This window comes from Peromyscus leucopus, chromosome 3 (genome assembly GCF_004664715.2).
Source record: "Peromyscus leucopus breed LL Stock chromosome 3, UCI_PerLeu_2.1, whole genome shotgun sequence".
Classification (NCBI taxonomy): domain Eukaryota; kingdom Metazoa; phylum Chordata; class Mammalia; order Rodentia; family Cricetidae; genus Peromyscus; species Peromyscus leucopus.
Window position 1 is genome coordinate 82,306,579 of NC_051065.1, and position 18,699 is coordinate 82,325,277.

Below are 18,699 nucleotides of genomic sequence, written 5' to 3' on the forward strand. Positions count from 1 at the left end.
CAAGTGTTGGGATTAAAGACATGCGCCACCACTGCCCAGCCTCACACTGTCACTTCATACTTACTAAAGATGCTATTTATTCAATATAAGAGTAAGTAATGTCTGAGGCATTTCAAAATGCTTACAAACATCAATTGTAAAGAGCCTGACAGTTGTATAAATGAACTTTGGAATCAGACCTGGGCATTGAATGTCAGCCTTGCCTTCCATGGGCTATCAAGTTCTTACCAGATGACATAATCTTTGAGAACTAATATTAATAAAAATATTTTATTTCTATATTAAGATTATATTTGGTATCAAAAAGAATATATGATGTGAAGTTTTATACATAAAGCACAAATTTGTAAGTTGTCTGATATTTAAGTTTGTCAAAACAAAAATACCATGATCATACCATACAAGTTTGTTTCCCACAGCTCTGGAGACTAGAAGACTAAGATGAAGGTGCTAGCAGGCTTGGCTTCTTTTAAGGCCTCTCTTATCTTGCAAGCATTGACATTGTTTCTATGTCCTCAGATGTCATTGCCTCTTTGTGCCAATCCTTGGTCTTTTTCTTCTTAAAAGAACATCAGTTTGAGTGGATTAGGACACCACCTTCAAGACTGCATTTACCTTAAACCTCTTCCTATGGCCAGTCCTCTGAATATTGTATCCTTGAGTGTTAGGACTCCAGCAGAATGCGTTCAGTTTGTGACAGTTGGTTGGTGCTACTTAGCTCTCTTGAAGTGCTAGTTCAGTGACCTTTTATGTTGTGCCTTTTTGTTTTGAAGTAGGGTTTAACACTATTTCCCAAGCCAGCATGGAACTTTCTGTATTATAGCCCAAGCTGTTTCTTCTAAAATTGGTGTAGAACATCTTCCTCAGCCTCCCAGTTGACTGGGATTACAGATGTGATCACCAAGCCTAGCTCTATACCTCAGTTTTGAAACCTGTCACTAGATGCTGACCTCAGGCTACACTGTACAGTTTTTCTGTCTGGCTCATTCAGTACAACATGATGCTGCTGGGATTCATCTGCTACCATTATGTCAGAGTTGGTTTTCTTTTTAACTGCCATGTAACATGGTCTTCTTATCTATCCTTAAGAGTGCACTTGCAGAGCAATAGAGTTAAGTATATGTTTTGCTCTATTTATGAAATGTAGCTCAGTCCATCTAGGCCACAGTCCTGGGCCCATAATAATCAAAAATTAATCTCCTTCTAATACAGTGCAAAATTCTTTCATATTAAATGTGTGTCATATATAAACCATGTTAAGATCCATCATCCATGCTGCTCATTAAAATAAGTTATAGAATCATTTGTAGGTTCTACTCATCTCATTTGAGGGCTAAAAACTTTGTAGAAATTCTCAGATGTGGATTATGGGAAATGGAAAAATCAATCCTGCCCAGAAATGCTACTTTTGCTTTTGTTCTTTCAATTATTTATTTTCATTCACTTTAAATTTTCATATATTGTCTTTTAAACTTTTAATTTTAGGGCCTAGGAAAAACCATTCAAGCCATTGCATTCCTGGCATACCTCTTTCAGGAGGGTAATAAAGGGCCTCATTTGATTGTTGTTCCAGCCTCCACCATAGGTTTGTAAATACCGGGGACAGCTCTTTGTGTTTCATGATGTTTTATATTAGTGTGTATATGTGGTGGTGATGATGAATATACTTTCTCCTTTTTATAAATGTACGTGTGGGGGGGGGAGGAGAGTTTGGGTTCATTAACAATATTTTCAAAGAACTTGACAGTCATTTATTTTGGTTTCATAATACTTATAAATTACTTTTTGGAGTCAGAGGAGCTGAGTATGGTGGCATACACCTGTAATCTTAAATACTTGGGAGTAGAGTTAGAAATATTGGGGTTCAAGGTCATCTTCATAAGTGTAGTGAGTTTGAGGTCCGCCTTGGCTACACAAGGTCTGTGTGGGGGGAACAAAAAATAGCCAAATGCAAAAAATAAAAGAGTATGATACAATTTTAGGGGATGGGGGTTGAAAGGAACTCTTTATTATGTTGTCTATCCATGCTTCCATGAACTCTTGGACTAGGGTGATCCTTCTGGCTTAGCTCCTGAGTAGCCGGTATTACTACCCTTCCCAACTTTATAAAAAAAAAAAAATTGAATCTAGAAGTATGTAATTTAATTCCTGCTTAAGTAATTAATCTGCTTCTGAATTAATTGAATGTACAAGTTGGCACGAGAGTGTTTTGTGCATATAAGTATAAAGTAAAGACCGTCTCTCCCTGAGTTGAAATTATCACTTCACTGAAGTTGTCTTCTGCCCCTTCCCCTGACCTTGATGCCGCTTCAGAACCTCTCATTTTAATCCTGAGGGGTAATATTCATAGTGATGTTGTCAAAGCAAAATTGACTTCATAAATATAAATCCTGTAATAGCAGATTCAAATCATCTCTTGTGTTTTATAGATAACTGGCTAAGAGAAGTTAACTTATGGTGTCCTACTTTAAATGTGCTCTGTTACTATGGTAAGTCACTTGGTTTTCATCTTAAAATTCTTCAAAATTAAAATATATAATTAAACACAATACAATTAAAGTATGCTTCCTTTTAAAATTCTAGGTTCTCAAGAAGAACGTAAACAAATTAGATTCAACATCCATAATAAATATGAAGATTACAATGTAATTGTTACAACGTGAGTAATTGTTACAAAGAAAATTTGGGGAGGAGGTGGAGAGAATTTGTATAGTCCTCTTTTTTTCTTTTTTCTTTTTTTTTTTTTTTTTTTTAAAGGCAGGGTCTCCTTATGCAGTCCTGGCTAGCCTGGAACTCTATGTAGATTAAGCTGAATTCCAACTTGGCTGCCTCTGCCTCCCAAGTACTGGGATTAAAGGCATGTACCACCATGCTCAGCTAGAAAAATATCTTGTAGTAGTAATGTGTAAGTTAGTTTATGCTGGGACTGTGCAACAGAAGTGATAGAGTGATTTATGCTAACAATGAAGGCACTTCCTTTTAAATGTATTGTGTAAGGCCTTTTGTTTGAGTTTGTTTGGTTTTGGTAGCTCACTAAAAAAAATGGGGGTAAAATTTTGTTCATTTAATTGAGAGCATAACAAAACTCAGTTAAGCTTAAGATAAAATTTGAGATCTCGTACCAGTAATTTATATTTGTAACTTGCAAATAAGTATAGATAATAAATATAATGAAATCTCCTACTCCAAATGAAAAATCTGAATTTGGGCAGAATAAGGAATACGAGGAAACTAATTCCTTTTGTTTGTTTCTTTCACCTTTTTGAGTTGGGGAGTCTCATTTAGGTGGGCTGATCTCCAGTTCACGTAGCTGAGCACATCCTTGAACTCTTGATCCTTTTGCCTCCTGCCTTTCTCCGCCAGGTGCTGAGATAGATGTCAGGCTGGCACCACAGCCAGTTTCAACATATCTAAATAGTCACTATGTGCTTGGAACTATGAGTGTAAATACGTGGTGGAAAGCTTAATATTTTTATAGGACATTTAAATTTTTATTACTGCCATCTTCTACAGGAGTCCATTGTTGAATTTGTCCAATTTCATATATGAGCATATGTGCCTAAGTGTATGTACAGTTGTCAGCAGAGACCAAAAGAGGGTTTCAGATCCCCTGGATCTGTATTTATATGCAGCTATGAGCTGCCAGTATAGGTGTTAGGAAAGGAACCCAGGTCCTCTGTTCAAGAGCAAGAAGTGCTCTTAACTGCTGAGCCGTCTCTGCAGCCCACCCCCTTTGAAGAGATTTATCATTTTTTTTCTTAAGTCAAAAGACCCTATATCTAGTCTTGAACTCTTAGGTGTTAACTGGTTGTTAGTTCTTTGACCCTTTCCTATTTCACCTTTGTGTTTTACTCTGCTTCCTGGAAAAATTTATGGGGCAAAGTATACAGCAGTGCTAGATTATTTCTAAATTATTCTCAAATTTGCTGCTTCCCAAGTGTGTCAGAGTTGTCTAATATTGTGACATTTCAATTTCCTTTTTGTTAATACTGCATAATTTGGTTACACATATGTAAATATTCAGTAAAAATACATTGGTATTTGAGAGCTGACTGTTTATTGCTGTCTTGTTAGAGCTATTAAAAAATGTCAAAAGAAAATAATTTAGAGGCCAGTGAGATGGTTTAGTAGGTAAGGCAATTGTCCGTGGACCTGACAATGTGAGGAAGGAAAGAACATGATGTATACACCTATGCCTTTGGTGTCAAAAATGTAATTATATAACAAACAAGAAATAAGTAAATGTAATTAAATACTTTTTTTTTTTTTTTTTTTTTTGGTTTTTCGAGACAGGGTTTCTCTGTGTAGCTTTGCGCCTTTCCTGGAGCTCATTTGGTAGCCCAGGCTGGCCTCGAACTCACAGAGATCCACCTGGATTAAAGGCGTGCGCCACCACCGCCCATTAAATACATTTTTAAGAAAAATGTTTTTAAAACTCACATTACATTGTATCCTAGTAAACTCTAAGCCTCTAAATGTATGCATAATCTGAAACAACTCATTTTCTTTGGCCCCAGGTATAATTGTGCAATCAGCAGCTCTGATGATCGCAGTCTCTTTCGACGGCTGAAATTGAATTATGCAATTTTCGATGAAGGCCATATGCTGAAGAATATGGGCTCTATCCGATACCAGCACCTAATGACAATTAATGTGAGAATGTGCTTTATAAATGGTTGTGATAAAATTTACCTTCCCTAACATAGTGCGCATGCACACGCAAGCACACACATACAAAATTCTATATCAAGGAACCAGCATACTTTGTCTTTAAGGACCTTTTTGCTTGGCCACTGTCATGTACTTGTTTCTCTTTCTTCATTAATTCTTTAAAAATGTAAAGAAAACCAAAAACCAAAACCAAAAACCGACAAAACCTCTTAGTACTGTGTTGCACATGAGCTTCAGTTTGTACGACAGGCTATATATATCAAGTATGGTTCATCTTTCACCACCTCATAGACATTACTCCGTTCCAAATGTGACCAGCAGTTTCACATTCTGCCTGAAGTACAGCAGATATTAGTAACTGACATCAGTATCTCAACTCTCTTCTACATGGAATGTAAAACTGCTAATGATGGTTATAATTTTCTTGTGTTCTTTACTGGACAAGGTAGACAAGAAGGGAAGGAGAGATGCTTAAAGAAAACTAATCTAAGTTTTGTCTTCACTCTCAGGCCAATAACCGTTTACTGCTCACGGGTACACCTGTGCAGAATAATCTGCTAGAACTCATGTCATTGCTGAATTTTGTTATGCCACACATGTTTAGTAGCAGCACCAGTGAGATCCGAAGGATGTTTTCATCTAAAACGGTGAGCATGCATGTTTGTTTTCCTCAACTGTGGAGGTGGTGTTCTGACTCTTGTCTTTTACTCTTGGGTCGATGGCACACGTGCTATCACATGAGCTGAAGTACTTGGTATACCTGTGTATAAATATATCCACCACAGTGTGGAGGAAAATAATGATCAATTCTATTATTAGTATTCAGGAGTTTTGAATTTTGAGTATCCTAACAAGTTGAGTAAATACATTTTTTTTTTCCTTGTATATCCTTTATTCGGCTTCTACTAATTTTTCCCCCTGAGACAGGGTTTCTCTGTGTAGCTTTGTGCCTTTCCTGCAACTCACTCTGTAGCCCAGGCTGGCCTTGAACTCACAGAGATCCTCCTGGCTCTGCCTCCCAAGTGCTGGGATTAAAGGCGTGCGCTGCCACCGCCTGGCTCGGCTTCTACTAAATTTAATATCTTATACAGTTATCTTTATCAAAATACCATTATTAAGACAAAACTTGTATAATACTATCAACTAAAAGACAAAGACTGAAATCTAGTACTTAGTACCTAAACCAGAAAGGTCCTCCATCTTGGAGAGGGTGACTGGCCTTTCCAAAGCTAGAGCTAGGGTCTTAGAGTTTAGGATTTCCAGATACCCAGATATCCTGTCTGCCTAGGCACTGTCTTGGGAAGCCAGAGGCTTCTGGGAGTAGAGCTTAGAGGTCTTACCCAGAAGCCTGATACTAACCAAGTGACTCCCTGACATCCCTTTAGATCTATGACTCTACCATGTATAGTCTGATGAGAGGGAAAATAGTGTGTTCTCAGACTTAGATGCATTTCATAAGAATCTCTTGTGGTCTGTGTCTACAGAAACTATCATGATTAAATTGTTAGATTTTAATAGAGAATATGAGCATGTGAAGATGCCCAGTGCTTTGTGCAGGAAGCTCTATTTTACTGCTTCATTCCATGGCTCTTCTTCTCCACCTGCTACAAGCAAAGAGAGTTAACTGGAGTCAGGGGGTTCCATTTCTTTGCTTTGAGCTGAGTGAGTGACCTTATCTAAGCAGCTTCATTCTTGAGCATCTTGCTTGAAGCTTGAGATCCACCCCCGAGATCCTTAAGATGGCCTTCTTTGACTTTTCTGTTTGTGCATGTGCATGTTCAAGCCAGAGGTTGACATGAGGTATCTTCCTCTGTTGTTCTCCACCTTATTGTTTTACTATTATTAATTTACTCATTGATAATTTCATACATGTTTATAATACATTCTCGTCATATTCATCCCCCAGCCCTCTCTTAACCCCTTACCTCCATCTGCTACCCTCTTCTCACCAAGTGCCAATCCCACTTTCATATCTACTGTTTTTACTTGGCAACCCACGGGGCTTAACCAAATCCATATTTACTGGAGCATTGATAACTCACCAGTGTCTATAGCATGAATGCAGTGACTTTGATTTCCCCAGCAGCTCTGACTACTATTAGCTCCTCTGGACAGGCCTAATGACCCCTGCTCCCATCTGTGACTAAATATTTAGGGGCTCTGTTTCATGTAGGCCCCCTAGGCAGTCTGTCTCCATTGCTGTGAGTTCATGAGTGCCATGGCCATGCTCTGCCCATAGGACAGCATTTCATAGTCCTCATTCCCATCATCTGACTCTTACACTCTTTTTATTCCCTCTTCCAGAATGGCCTGTCAGCTTTGCAGGGGGTGATTTGAGTGTCTTGTTCAAAGCTGTGCACTTGTTTAAGGCTGAGGGCCACCCTAATCTTTTCACTGCGATGTCCACTAACCATTGCTATGTGTCCAGGGCTCTCTGAGCTAGTCTGTTCCTGTAAACCTGGCTTATCTCTGGACCACTGACTGGTCCTAGTGCCCACCAGCACTTGGTACCTCTCCACTGAGCTGGAGCACCATTTCTGCTAGACTCAAGATGTGTATTTTTCTTATAAGATTGTTTCTATGGATTGTTGCACTGCATATCATCTATCTGTTTGATGTTTACTGATTAATTGCTCCCATTTGATGTACAACTGTAGAAATAGACTGGAAGATTTTATGAACTACTCTTCCAGCTCTTAAGTCTACAGGACCCTTCACATAAAGCTTTACTGTGTAATTTTTTTTTTTCCCCCCAAGACAGGGTTTCTCTGTGTAGTTTTGGTGCCTGTCCTGGATCTTGCTCTGTAGACCAGGCCTACCTCTGCCTCCCGAGTGCTGGGATTAAAGGCATGCTCCACCACCGCCTTGCTACTGTGTAATTCTTTAAAAGCACTAGCTTTGACTGGGTACTGTTCCTGTTTTTAATTCCTGTGATTTGCATCACATTATATTGACTTTGGGAAAGACTTTTTTTTTTAAACAAAGACATGGTTTGTTGTCCCCTCATCCTCTTGTTCTCTCTCTTTAAACGTGTGCACTCATTTGATCTATTCAGTCAGTGACTGAATTGGATGATTAGGTCTAAATATCAACTAGTCTGGTTCAGATTTATTTCTTCAGTAAAATATATGATAATATACATGAAACCTCAAAATATATATGGAGCTTTAAATAGATTACAACTCAGAATTTAAAAGTGACTTTCTGGGACCAGACAATAGCTCAGTGTAAAACACCTGCCTGTCATATCCAAGGCCATGAGTTTGACCCATACCACTGCATAGGGGAAAAGCCCCAACAGTCAAATGTGCATTCCCATCTGTGACTCGAGGGTCTGCAGATTATGCATATTGTAATACGGGATTGTTGTGATGATTTAAAAGATGTTTTTGTTTTGCTTAGAAACCAGTAGATGAGCAGAGCATCTATGAGAAGGAGAGAATAGCACACGCAAAGCAAATCATAAAGCCCTTTATTCTCAGAAGAGTGAAGGAGGAGGTAATTCTTCATCTTGGTGTTTTGGGGATGTAATGTTTTTCTTAAGAATTCTGTTTTCTTAGAAAAATCATGAAGTGATTTTCCTTTCCCAGGTTCTCAAGCAGCTGCCTCCTAAGAAGGATCAGATTGAGCTGTGTGCAATGTCAGAGAAGCAGGAGCAGCTCTACTGGGGCCTTTTCAATAGACTGAAGAAGTCCATCAACAACCTAGGTACATCTATCTGACGTCCACAGCCTATGGGAACGTGACCTTAGACTAGGGCGGGTGGTAATTAGGGGTAATTATCTTTTTAAAGTCAACTGGGATTTGAAGAAATTTTCTTTTCTTTTTCAAGACAGGGTAGCCCTGGCTGTCCTATTACTAGTTCTGTAGACCAGGCTGGCCTCAAACACAAAGATCTGCCTGCCTCTGCCTCCTGAGTGCTGGGTGTCTACTACCATTGCCTAGCTTAAAGAAATATTGAGGTAGACTTTAGTAATAGTTCCCTTTCACTTTGATTTCTTTTTTTTTTAATGTATATTCTTTGGATCACAGAAAAAAATACAGAAATGTGCAATGTCATGATGCAATTGAGGAAAATGGCCAATCACCCTTTGTTACATCGTCAGTATTATACACCTGAGAAGCTGAAGGAGATGTCTCAGCTAATGCTGAAGGTAAGGAAGGGCTTATGCTATACTCTCGCTGAGCTTTGCTGATAACACTGGGAAATGTTTAGGATGGTCTTATGCTGAGAGTCAGGCTGCTGAAACATTGGGCATATTCACCTTTGAACCATTGCAGGACTCGCACATGCTACCCAAGCTCTGCGTCATCTATCTGTAGCCCTATTCTTAAATACATTTTATAGGCAAAGATAATTTGAGGGACAAAAGAGAAAGGGCATATAATTAGGCCTAGAGTCAGCAAACTGGGCCAGTAACTCTTTTTGTTAAAACACAAGCATGCCCATTTATCTGTGTTGTTCTTTTAGGGTTTCTCACTGTAGGGGCAGAATAGTATACCAACCAAGCCCAAAATACTTAGTATTTACGAATTGACCCCTGGCCCTTTATGAGAAAAGTTTGCTAATTTTTCAGCTAGGCTTTCATACACATTTTTAAGTTTTATAAAAGAGAACTAAACCAAACTAAAAGATCCTCAGATATGTGTCCTGGTTAATGGGATAGTGTCCTCATTTATTTTCTCCACTTTGTTTTTCCTTTGTTGTGTTTTTCTTCTTGTCAGTTTAGGCTTTATTTTAGACTCATTCTTTCTTAACTCCTTATTCTTTTTGTAGACAAATCTGTGTTCAATGCAATGAGTTGTCTTTTAATTATTTTGATATTTTAAATTTATGGAACATTTTAAACACAAAAATACGAAGAATTCCTATAATGGACTCTCTCTGCCTGTGTTACTTTGACTCATTTTTAGTTAGCATTCATCATGATACTACTCTTGTTTCCTGTAAACCTCTAGATAACTTTGCCAGGGTTATTTTGAATTTTTTTTATTCAATTTTAAATTCCAAATTGTAGAATAATTATTTATATAGTAAGAGCAAAGGGTGTTTTTATATGTTAATAATGTTTTTTGAGACAGGGTTTCTCCATGTAGTTTCCTGGATCTCACTCTGTAGACCAGGCTGGCCTCGAACTCACAGAGATCCGCCTGGCTCTGTCTCCCAAGTGCTGAGATTAGAGGCATGCACCACTACCGCCGGCAGAAATGGTTATCTTGATAAGAAGTGTTCAGACAAATACAAGCAAAAGTTTTTTTCCTCTGTGTTTGAACATGCTATCTCTAGAAAAGTTACGAATGATACCCCAGATTAATACACATTTCTTATTCTTAATCTGTTGTACTAAAATGGTGTCTGGTTTGGGTATTTTTTCAAATTTGGAATGTTCCTATTAAATTATTCTCATCATATTATAAATTATGTATTATGTTTTGTTGTGTTTCATTTTAAAAAGGAACCTACACATTGTGAGGCTAACCCTGACCTGATCTTTGAAGACATGGAAGTTATGACAGACTTTGAACTACATGTACTTTGTAAACAGTATCGACACATTAATAATTACCAGTTAGACATGGATTTGATCTTAGATTCTGGGAAATTCCGAGCCTTAGGATGCATCTTGTCTGAGTTGAAACAGAAGGTATTTAAAAGGATGACTGTCTCTGTATCTGCCCAGCTGAAGTTTTGAAGCAGAGAGCATTAGAAAGAATGACTCTCCTTTTGTTGTTATCCCAGGCAGTTTAGTGTTTAGAATATTTGCTTTTACATATCTTTCTTTCTGTAGAACTTCAAAGAAAATATAAAAGTCAGATTAAATCACCTGTGTGTTAATTTTTTAAGTATTAATTATCATTTCAAAGGTAACTGATGTCTTCAAATGATACTGCAATTTGTATGAAATAGCTCAAATTTTCAGTGTTAATGTCCAAATAGTGATTATGTAGCTGGACTCGATGAATGATGCTGTTTTATTATAAAAAGGAGATAATAATCAAACCTTCAACTTAAAACCTGACAGTTAAACTTCAGTTACTGAAGTTCAGAAGTAATGTGAATTTATCCATATACAAGGAAAAAATACATTTATCCTTGGTATCATTATTTGATTTTTACTTTAAAAAAAATTAATGAACGCTAAATAATTTTATCATGAAGAATTTTCTGCAAAGTTGCCAAAAGGCTCTTTAAAGAACTCCTTATTTTGTAGACCTCAAGGCTTTGGGTAGTATAATGGTTTTACTTTCCTGTTTCTAATCCATAAATGTATTTCCACAGGGTGATAGAGTTGTATTATTCAGCCAGTTCACCATGATGCTGGATATATTAGAGGTTCTCTTAAAGCATCATCAACATAGGTACCTCCGATTAGATGGAAAGACTCAGATTTCAGAAAGGTTGGTATTACTGTCAGACACCACATTTGTGCACCTGCTAGCATTTTTAATGAGAGAGCATTTCATAGAAATTTCTCGTTATAAGTTAGTTTCAGCCTATGTTATTTCAAATTATTATGGGGTATGTGTGTGTGTCTTATTTTCCTTTAATTTTTTCCCCCCAGAATTGTATGCTTTTCATAATTTCCCCTTTTATGTTATTTTTATTTTTGCAGTGTTAGGGATTAAACCCAGGGCGTTTCATGTGCTAGGCAAATACTCTGTAACCAAGCCATGGCCTCAGCCCTGAATTTTTCCCCTTTAAAAGTTATTTATGTTTAAGGCATCTTACTGTTTAATCAACATTATTTTAAGCTCAGATTTTTCATATTTTGAAGGTTTATTAAACTTTTAAAAATAAAAGTTCTTGTTTGGCAGGAGGATCTAACATTGGAAGCCAGCCCAGCCCCTGTGCCCACCCTCAACCCCCCCTAGCCCCCCAAAAAACAAACCCCCAAACAAGTTTTTACAGGTTTTTTTAAAAATGAAGAAAGTAGAATAATTTTTCTAGTCTGTTTAAGTGGCATTTGTATCTTGGTTTATTTTTATCAGCTAGGGTGAATTTTTCCCCCTGTATTAGTGTTAACAGTCAGAGTCATGACAAACAAATCCTGGGATGCCATCAGATCATGCAGTTCTTGGTTCATCTGGTGTATTGCTGTCTACTGGTAGCTGTCAGACAGCTGAGAAAGTTAGACTGGATGAGTATTCTTTAGCCAAATCCAAAGTACCCAAAAAATAAAATAGTATTTCAGTCAATCAAATGGAATGGTTGAACTAAAATGAGAGGGTCTTTAGACATAGGACAGAAGAAAGTAGATGTAATGGGAAGAAAATGTATGTATGGCCCCTAGGTTTGCTTTCCATGTGAAGTGATTGTTTTCAGTTTTACGTATTTACCATTTAGTGAAATTGAACCTAATCCATTTGTCTTATAGGATTCATCTAATTGATGAGTTTAATACAGATATGGATATCTTTGTATTTCTCTTGTCAACCAAAGCTGGTGGATTAGGAATAAATCTGACTTCAGCAAATGTCGTCATACTTCATGACATTGATTGCAATCCATACAATGACAAACAAGCAGAAGACAGGTGTCATAGAGTTGGGCAGACTAAGTAAGTATTGTCAGTTAAAATTTAGTTTTCATCAAGTGCTGGCTTGATTAGTACAGAATGTGTGCTGGATGCTCTGTCTTTAGGTTTTATTTTTTAATCAACATACATTGATGCTATCCATTATGTAAAGTACTGTATACTCATTCATTTTCTAGTAATTAAATTAGCCTCCTACCTCCATCCCAATTAGTTTTACAGTTTACGAGACATATATTATCAGTAGTGGTAGCCTATATGCATCACTTGAGAGGCTAAATCAGATTGCTACAAGGTTCAGGCCAGCCAGCCTGACCCTACAAAGCAAGTTCTTGGTAAGCTTGGGCTCCATAGAGACCTGGGCTAAAAATAAACCAGAAAAATATAATCAGGCAATCATGCATGTCTAGCAAATGCTCCATCACCAAACTATCTCCAGTTCCATTGTAATGAGGTTTTATCAGTAATTCTCAAAGCACACATATTTTTCTGTTCTCTTGGATCAGTAGGAAAGGATGGATGTCTGGATGTTTTAATACTTCTAAATGCCAGTCTCAAGTAGTTTGAATAAAAGAAGTTAATTATGGGTCTGTCTTATTCACTGTCCTATTGCTGTGAAGAGACACCATGACCAAGGAACTCTTATAAAAGAAAGCATTTAATTAGGGTCTTGCTTACAGTTTTAGAGGCTTGATCCATTGTTGTGATGGTGGGGAGCATGGTGGCAGGCATGGTAGATGTGGGTGCTGGAGTGGTACTTGAAAGTTCTACATCCTGGTCCATAGGCAGAGAGACACTGGGCCTGGTATGGGCTTTTGAAACTTCAAACCCACCCCTGTGACACACTTCCTCCAAAGCCACACCTCTAATCCTTTTAATATGCCGCTCCCTGGTTGTGACTCAGCATTCAAATACATGAACATATGGGGGCCATTCTTATTCTAACCGTCAGAGTCATTTGCTTACTGTTCTTATTAGTCTTATTGAACTGTTAGAAATATTTATTTAAATAACTTTAGTGACATATGGACAATGTCATGTGTTTATTTTTAGAGAAGTATTAGTTATTAAATTAATAAGCCAAGGAACCATTGAAGAGTCCATGCTAAAAATTAACCAACAGAAGTTGAAACTAGAACAAGATATGACCACAATAGATGAAGGTAAGCTGTTTGTAAGCAGAAATGCTGATATTTATTAAAGTATAGATTACCAGAGATCTTAACTAGCTTGTATGATTTGGAGGACAAAATAGGAAAAGATGTGCATAGTTATGTCAAGTATAACAGTAACTAAGATTTCTTTTGCCAGAATTGATAAAAACACCTTGATTTTGAAAACATCTGTCTCTTCCATCTCATATAATGGACACCATAATATCCCCAAAATGAAATCAAGTTTGATCTATAGCTTCATTCACAATTTTATGATTTGTCCACTAAATGAGTAACATTATCAACTCAAAAGGTTGAAAACGTATTTTATAATGTAAGTAACTTTAAGAGCCCTAATACTTAGATCATTTTATTTTTACTAGTAAATATTTATCAAAAGAGAGTACAATAAAATACACTTAAAATTTTTAATGACGTTTTTCAGATTGAATTACTTGGGCCTTAGAAACCTCAAGTAAATGACTCCTTTCTATGCCACTGTTAAAAAAGATAATTTTAAGTTTAAATGTTTTATTTTTGTGTGTGATTTTTAATGAGTAGTATAGTCACATAATTTAAAACTGAAGAGATAGAAATGTGCAAATGGGGCTGGAAAGATGGCTCAGTTGTTGAGAGTCCTTCTTAAGCTCGTGAGTTCATCCAAGCACATTGGGGAGCTCACAGCCCTCTTCCCCTGTGTGTTTCCTTTGTTCTGTGAAAGGTGTTTACCTGTTTGTTGTTGTTTGCAACAGGAGATGCTTTATTTCTTGCCCATAAAGCTAAGGATACAATGTTACCCTTTTTTACTTTCAACTGTAAGAATTGTATCTTTAGCTGTGGCCGCTTTCATTTTTAAAAAGACTTGCTGATGCTGGGCCTAGAGTATATGTATTCCTTCCTTTCTCTCACATGGAGTTCTTTTGCCCTGTGAATGAAGGCACATTTGTAGATGAGTGTGTATATTGACAGCATGGTTAAAGCATGATTCCTCTTAGTCTGTTTCTCTAGAGCTGGTCTTGGGCTCAGATTCTGCAGTTACATGTATCACCTGGGCACCTGCCAGTTTGAAATGGAGATTTCCAAATTCTCTATTGCACTTATGTGCTTAGGAACTGTGGTGTTGGTACGCTAATTCAACAAGCCTTCTAGTTGTATTAAGCAGAGAACCGTTGTTTTATGATAAAAATTGTGGGATTCTTTCTTAAAGCAACTGGTTAATTATACTTTTGAACTTTCATTACAGAAATTTTGATATAAAAATGCTGGAAAGATAGTGTGAAGGAAAGCTCACTGACTGACAGCTTTGATGGGTACAGTCTGTGCTTACTTTCTCTTCTCCAGCACTCAGGATTTTAGACAAATATTTTCTGAGTTGTTTCAAGCAAGTGATTTTCAGATATAATCACATTTCCTACTGAGATTTCTCCCAGTGTCCTTTTAATATTTTTTAATGAGATTTGTTTACTTTGTTATGAGTGTGTGTGTGTGTGTGTGTGTTTGTGTGTGTGTTGCCTGCATGTATGTTGTACACTGCGTTTGTGCAGTTTACACTGAGGCCAGAAGAGGGCGTCAGATCCTTGGGAACTGGAATTATCAGCCATCATGTGGGCGCTTAGAATTGAACCCAGGTCCTTTGGAAGAGCAGCCAGTGCTCTCAAATGCTGAGCCATCTCTCTCCAGCACCCTTATAATATTTTTATAGTTACTTTTTTTTGAAACCAGGGTCCTACAAAAGTTTACCCTTTAGATATTACTTTGTTCTGTCTGTAGTATCTTTACCCTGAAAAGACACTCTTTGCTCTCCTTGCATTTCTTTAGGGTGGTACCAGTTAGTTTAGGACAAGTGTTAAAACTTGGTACCATGGACTGTCTTCAGGTCTGTTGAATAAGCTTGGAGGGAAGGGGATCCAGGAACTCCTTAAGGGTTTGTCCAGTGTTCTGGGCCCTGCACATTTGTGTCTTTTACCAGAGAATACTGCAGGTGAAAGTGTTCTTGTAGTTTTGTGTGAGAAGTGATTCATTGTGCTTCATTTCAGCTGTGTAACTCATAAAGTCATTTGTAGTTTATGGCTGCACACATTAGAAATATTTGTGACTTCACAGCTATGCCATTGCCAGTAATTAGGAAATGAATAACTCAGTTGCATGGTTAGGACAGATTTTTTTTTTTTGAGCTGAGGACTGAACCCAGGGCCTAGCAAGCGCTTACCACTGAGCTAAATCCCCAGCCCCTAAGGGCGGGTTTTTAATGAGATGACGCTGAAACAAACTGGGTATGAGTTATAGGTAGGAACTCACAAAAAAAAAAAAAAAAAAAAAAAAAAAAAAAAAAAAAAGAAGTATGTCTTAGAAGCCTGGATATTTCTGTGTAATGTTTCACATCATTTTCTGACCTGCAGCTGATGAAGGGAATATGCCAGCAGATATAGCCACATTACTAAAAACGTCAATGGGCCTGTGAAGGGAGAACTCAGAAGTCCCGATTGATGAGGAAATATCAACTTGGTGCACTCAAGGACATTCACATCACAGTGACCATGGGGTTTATGAGCATTTGTAACTTTTTATAATTTCATGTTGCATTTCTCATAGTATGGACAGCTTTTTGCCACTAACTGGATTCTCCAGATATTCACATCCTGAAGATGTTGAATCATCATTTTACAAAGCAGTTTTCTGAATGGGGATTATTAGTTGGTGATTGTTTGTAACAAATATGCTAATGCTTTAGAAATGTCAGTATTTTTGTAATTATTTCTACCTCCAAATATATATATATATTGTCTTTCACTGGATAATGTGTGTAGATTTACATGTGCCTTATTTGACAATGCTTATGTCTTGTTTTTGCTTGTCTCATTTGAAGTTTTTATTATGTTAAAGAATGAAGCAGTATAGGTTGTTTAGCCTTCATTTTATTGCTATTTGAAGCAGATGTTCACCAATGTCAGTAAGAACTTAGCCTGAATTGAAAGGTGGCATTCCATCTACTAACATCCCCAGGTCCTCTTCCTACTTGTGTTAGACTCATTTGTTTGGCTAGGCACTAAGTTGTTTTCCAGTGGGTAGTAACTAAAGCCTTTCTCCTGCGCTGTGGCTCATTCCTCCTCTCCTTTTCTTTCTGCACGTGTGTGCTCACTAACCGCCTGCTCTGGTGTGTGCTGCCATCTCTTTCCTCGCCCGCTTTTGCTTCTCTTGCTGTTGCCCAGTCACTTCGGCTGCAGTTCTCCACATACTTCCTGCTACCATACACAGACCGGCAACTGCTGCGGATGCTCTTCTAGGCCAGCAGAGCAGGTTAACTTCAAGTTCCTTCACTTCAAAGGAGACTGCGTGTGACTTCACGCTAAGGCAGCACATAGACATAGGTCATTATAAATTCTTACCAAAATATAATTTACCAGTTCCCAGGATTTCCAATACAAGACCACTGAAGAGAAGCCATTGTTCAATTCCGGATCAGTGTGGGTGACAAAAATGAAATTTAGAAGTAAAATTGTCTAGATGATATTTCAGTCTTTATTAACTATTCCTTTAAATTTTGCCTGTCAGTCTATATTGCTGTTTTTATTATACACCAGATTCTTTGTACAACTTGTGAGTTTTATGTGTTTTGTTTTTATTATGTAAATATCATTATAAATAAACTTATTTATAAATGAGAGATTTCTTAATTATTGGAGCTTACTTTTCAAGACGTCCTGACTGCTAAGGTGCTAGGTAAGTTGTTAGAAGGTTGATAGGATCTTGCAGTGCTTTTTTTTAGGTACCCAAGACTCGGAACTCCTGACTTAGATATAGTTTTGATGCTGTATGAATATATATGAAATATCAGCACTACAGGGCTACCAGTAATCTGCAGGTGTCCATGCTACCTCCTGATCACAGTACCCAGGTCACTTAGCAAGTTGTTGGGAAACATACCTCTTAAAGCCACGGTGAATTTCTTAACTTTGCTGTATGAATGTATCTCCCATAGTAGGCTCTTTTGTTTGTTATATTCATATTTCTTCTAATGAAATGTGGTTGGAGTCTCCCTGTAATATTCTGTTATTATGTTTCGGGCTTAATAAAAATATTTGTGATCATTGTTGTATTTCACAACCTTTGTAATAGTTTCTAACCTTCTTTCAATCCTTCCACATAGAATATAGAATATTGAGCAGAAATGGGATCATCTTGTGTTGAAGATATTGCTTGGCAATAAATTGGGATTTGTTACTTAGAATGAATCCTTAGATGTTCCTTCATTGGGCTGGTGCCATTAAATATCACAGCCCATTATTTACAGAAAGCATACAAAAGCCACAAGGTGTTAATATCATCACCAACTGAGGTAGGCATTTTATTGGCTTGTTTTTGGTTTTTCTAGACAGGATTTCTCTGTGTAGCCCTGGCTGTCCTGAAACTCACTCTGTAGACCAGGCTGGCTTTGATCTCAGGGATCCATCTGCCTCTGCCTCTAGAGTGCTGGGATTAGAGGCATGTGCCATCAATGCCCAGCATGAAGTAGATTTTATTTTATTTTATTAGTACAAGTCACACATGGATAGTAAGTGTATCTTGTGTGTCTTGGACAGGTAACTTTGTCCAACAGGAGTTATAGAGTGAAGGTATGGATGGATCAGAAGATTGAATTTCCATTTGCACAACACTTAAGCAGCCCATAAAGGAGAGATCCACCCTCAGTGGCTTCCTGACATTTAAAATTATGTTTAATATTGCCCTATAGAGCATGCTGTGGTTACATTTTTACACTTGAACTATGAATCATAGAAATATGTAAGACTATCTTATTTTGAGTTTCTATTTTTGCTAAGTTTGTATTCATTACTTCCCCTAAATTATATTTCCATTGAAGACTATTTTTAATGGAATGGTATGTGGAGGGAAATGCCTATATATATAATAGGCATTATCATCTTCCTTCAAAGCATATTTCTTTAAAGACTTTTTTCTGTAGATAGTTTAAATCACATGCTGTCTATCTGTGCAATGAGATTCTTTTTTTATTAGCAGCACCAATAACAAAATTTTATCCAAAAGATCAAGGTCCTTAGGAAATGCATTTTGTGTTTGTGTATAGCGTATAGTAACATGCAAGGGTTTTGCCTCCCTACTCCTTTACCCCCTGCAAATCAGAACACTGTTTTAAGAAAAGAACACACCTAGCTAAATAAGAGCGCATCTAACTGGACGTGTATTTCCTTTCTCCCTATACTCTCCTCTTTCTCTCTCTCTCTCTTCCAACAATATATAGTTTAAAATAGGAATTGAGGCACGACAGCAAAGAAACAGGAGGCAGAGTTGAACTGAGTCTAAAGGCAGCTTGGCCAGGT

The 18,699-nt window shown here is 37.4% G+C and overlaps 1 protein-coding gene across 3 annotated transcripts in view; it reads left to right on the forward strand.

The window, feature by feature from the left end:
- Smarcad1 (SWI/SNF-related, matrix-associated actin-dependent regulator of chromatin, subfamily a, containing DEAD/H box 1) overlaps positions 1-17,464 on the forward strand; it is a 72,682-nt gene extending 55,218 nt beyond the window's left edge. For 2 of the 3 annotated variants that reach the window (XM_028880754.2, XM_028880753.2), the window contains exons 12-24: positions 1,486-1,585; positions 2,430-2,489; positions 2,584-2,659; positions 4,518-4,653; positions 5,181-5,318; positions 8,074-8,169; positions 8,262-8,379; positions 8,704-8,825; positions 10,128-10,316; positions 10,952-11,070; positions 12,048-12,230; positions 13,260-13,369; positions 15,760-17,024. In XM_028880754.2, the coding sequence (XP_028736587.1) occupies positions 1,486-1,585; positions 2,430-2,489; positions 2,584-2,659; positions 4,518-4,653; positions 5,181-5,318; positions 8,074-8,169; positions 8,262-8,379; positions 8,704-8,825; positions 10,128-10,316; positions 10,952-11,070; positions 12,048-12,230; positions 13,260-13,369; positions 15,760-15,821 (1,509 nt within the window). In that variant the 3' untranslated portion in view covers positions 15,822-17,024. Of the gene's footprint in view, positions 1-1,485; positions 1,586-2,429; positions 2,490-2,583; positions 2,660-4,517; positions 4,654-5,180; positions 5,319-8,073; positions 8,170-8,261; positions 8,380-8,703; positions 8,826-10,127; positions 10,317-10,951; positions 11,071-12,047; positions 12,231-13,259; positions 13,370-15,759 lie in introns of all 3 variants that reach the window. The other variant, XM_028880756.2, reaches the window with a different exon arrangement.
- The last annotated feature ends 1,235 nt before the right edge of the window (positions 17,465-18,699 follow it).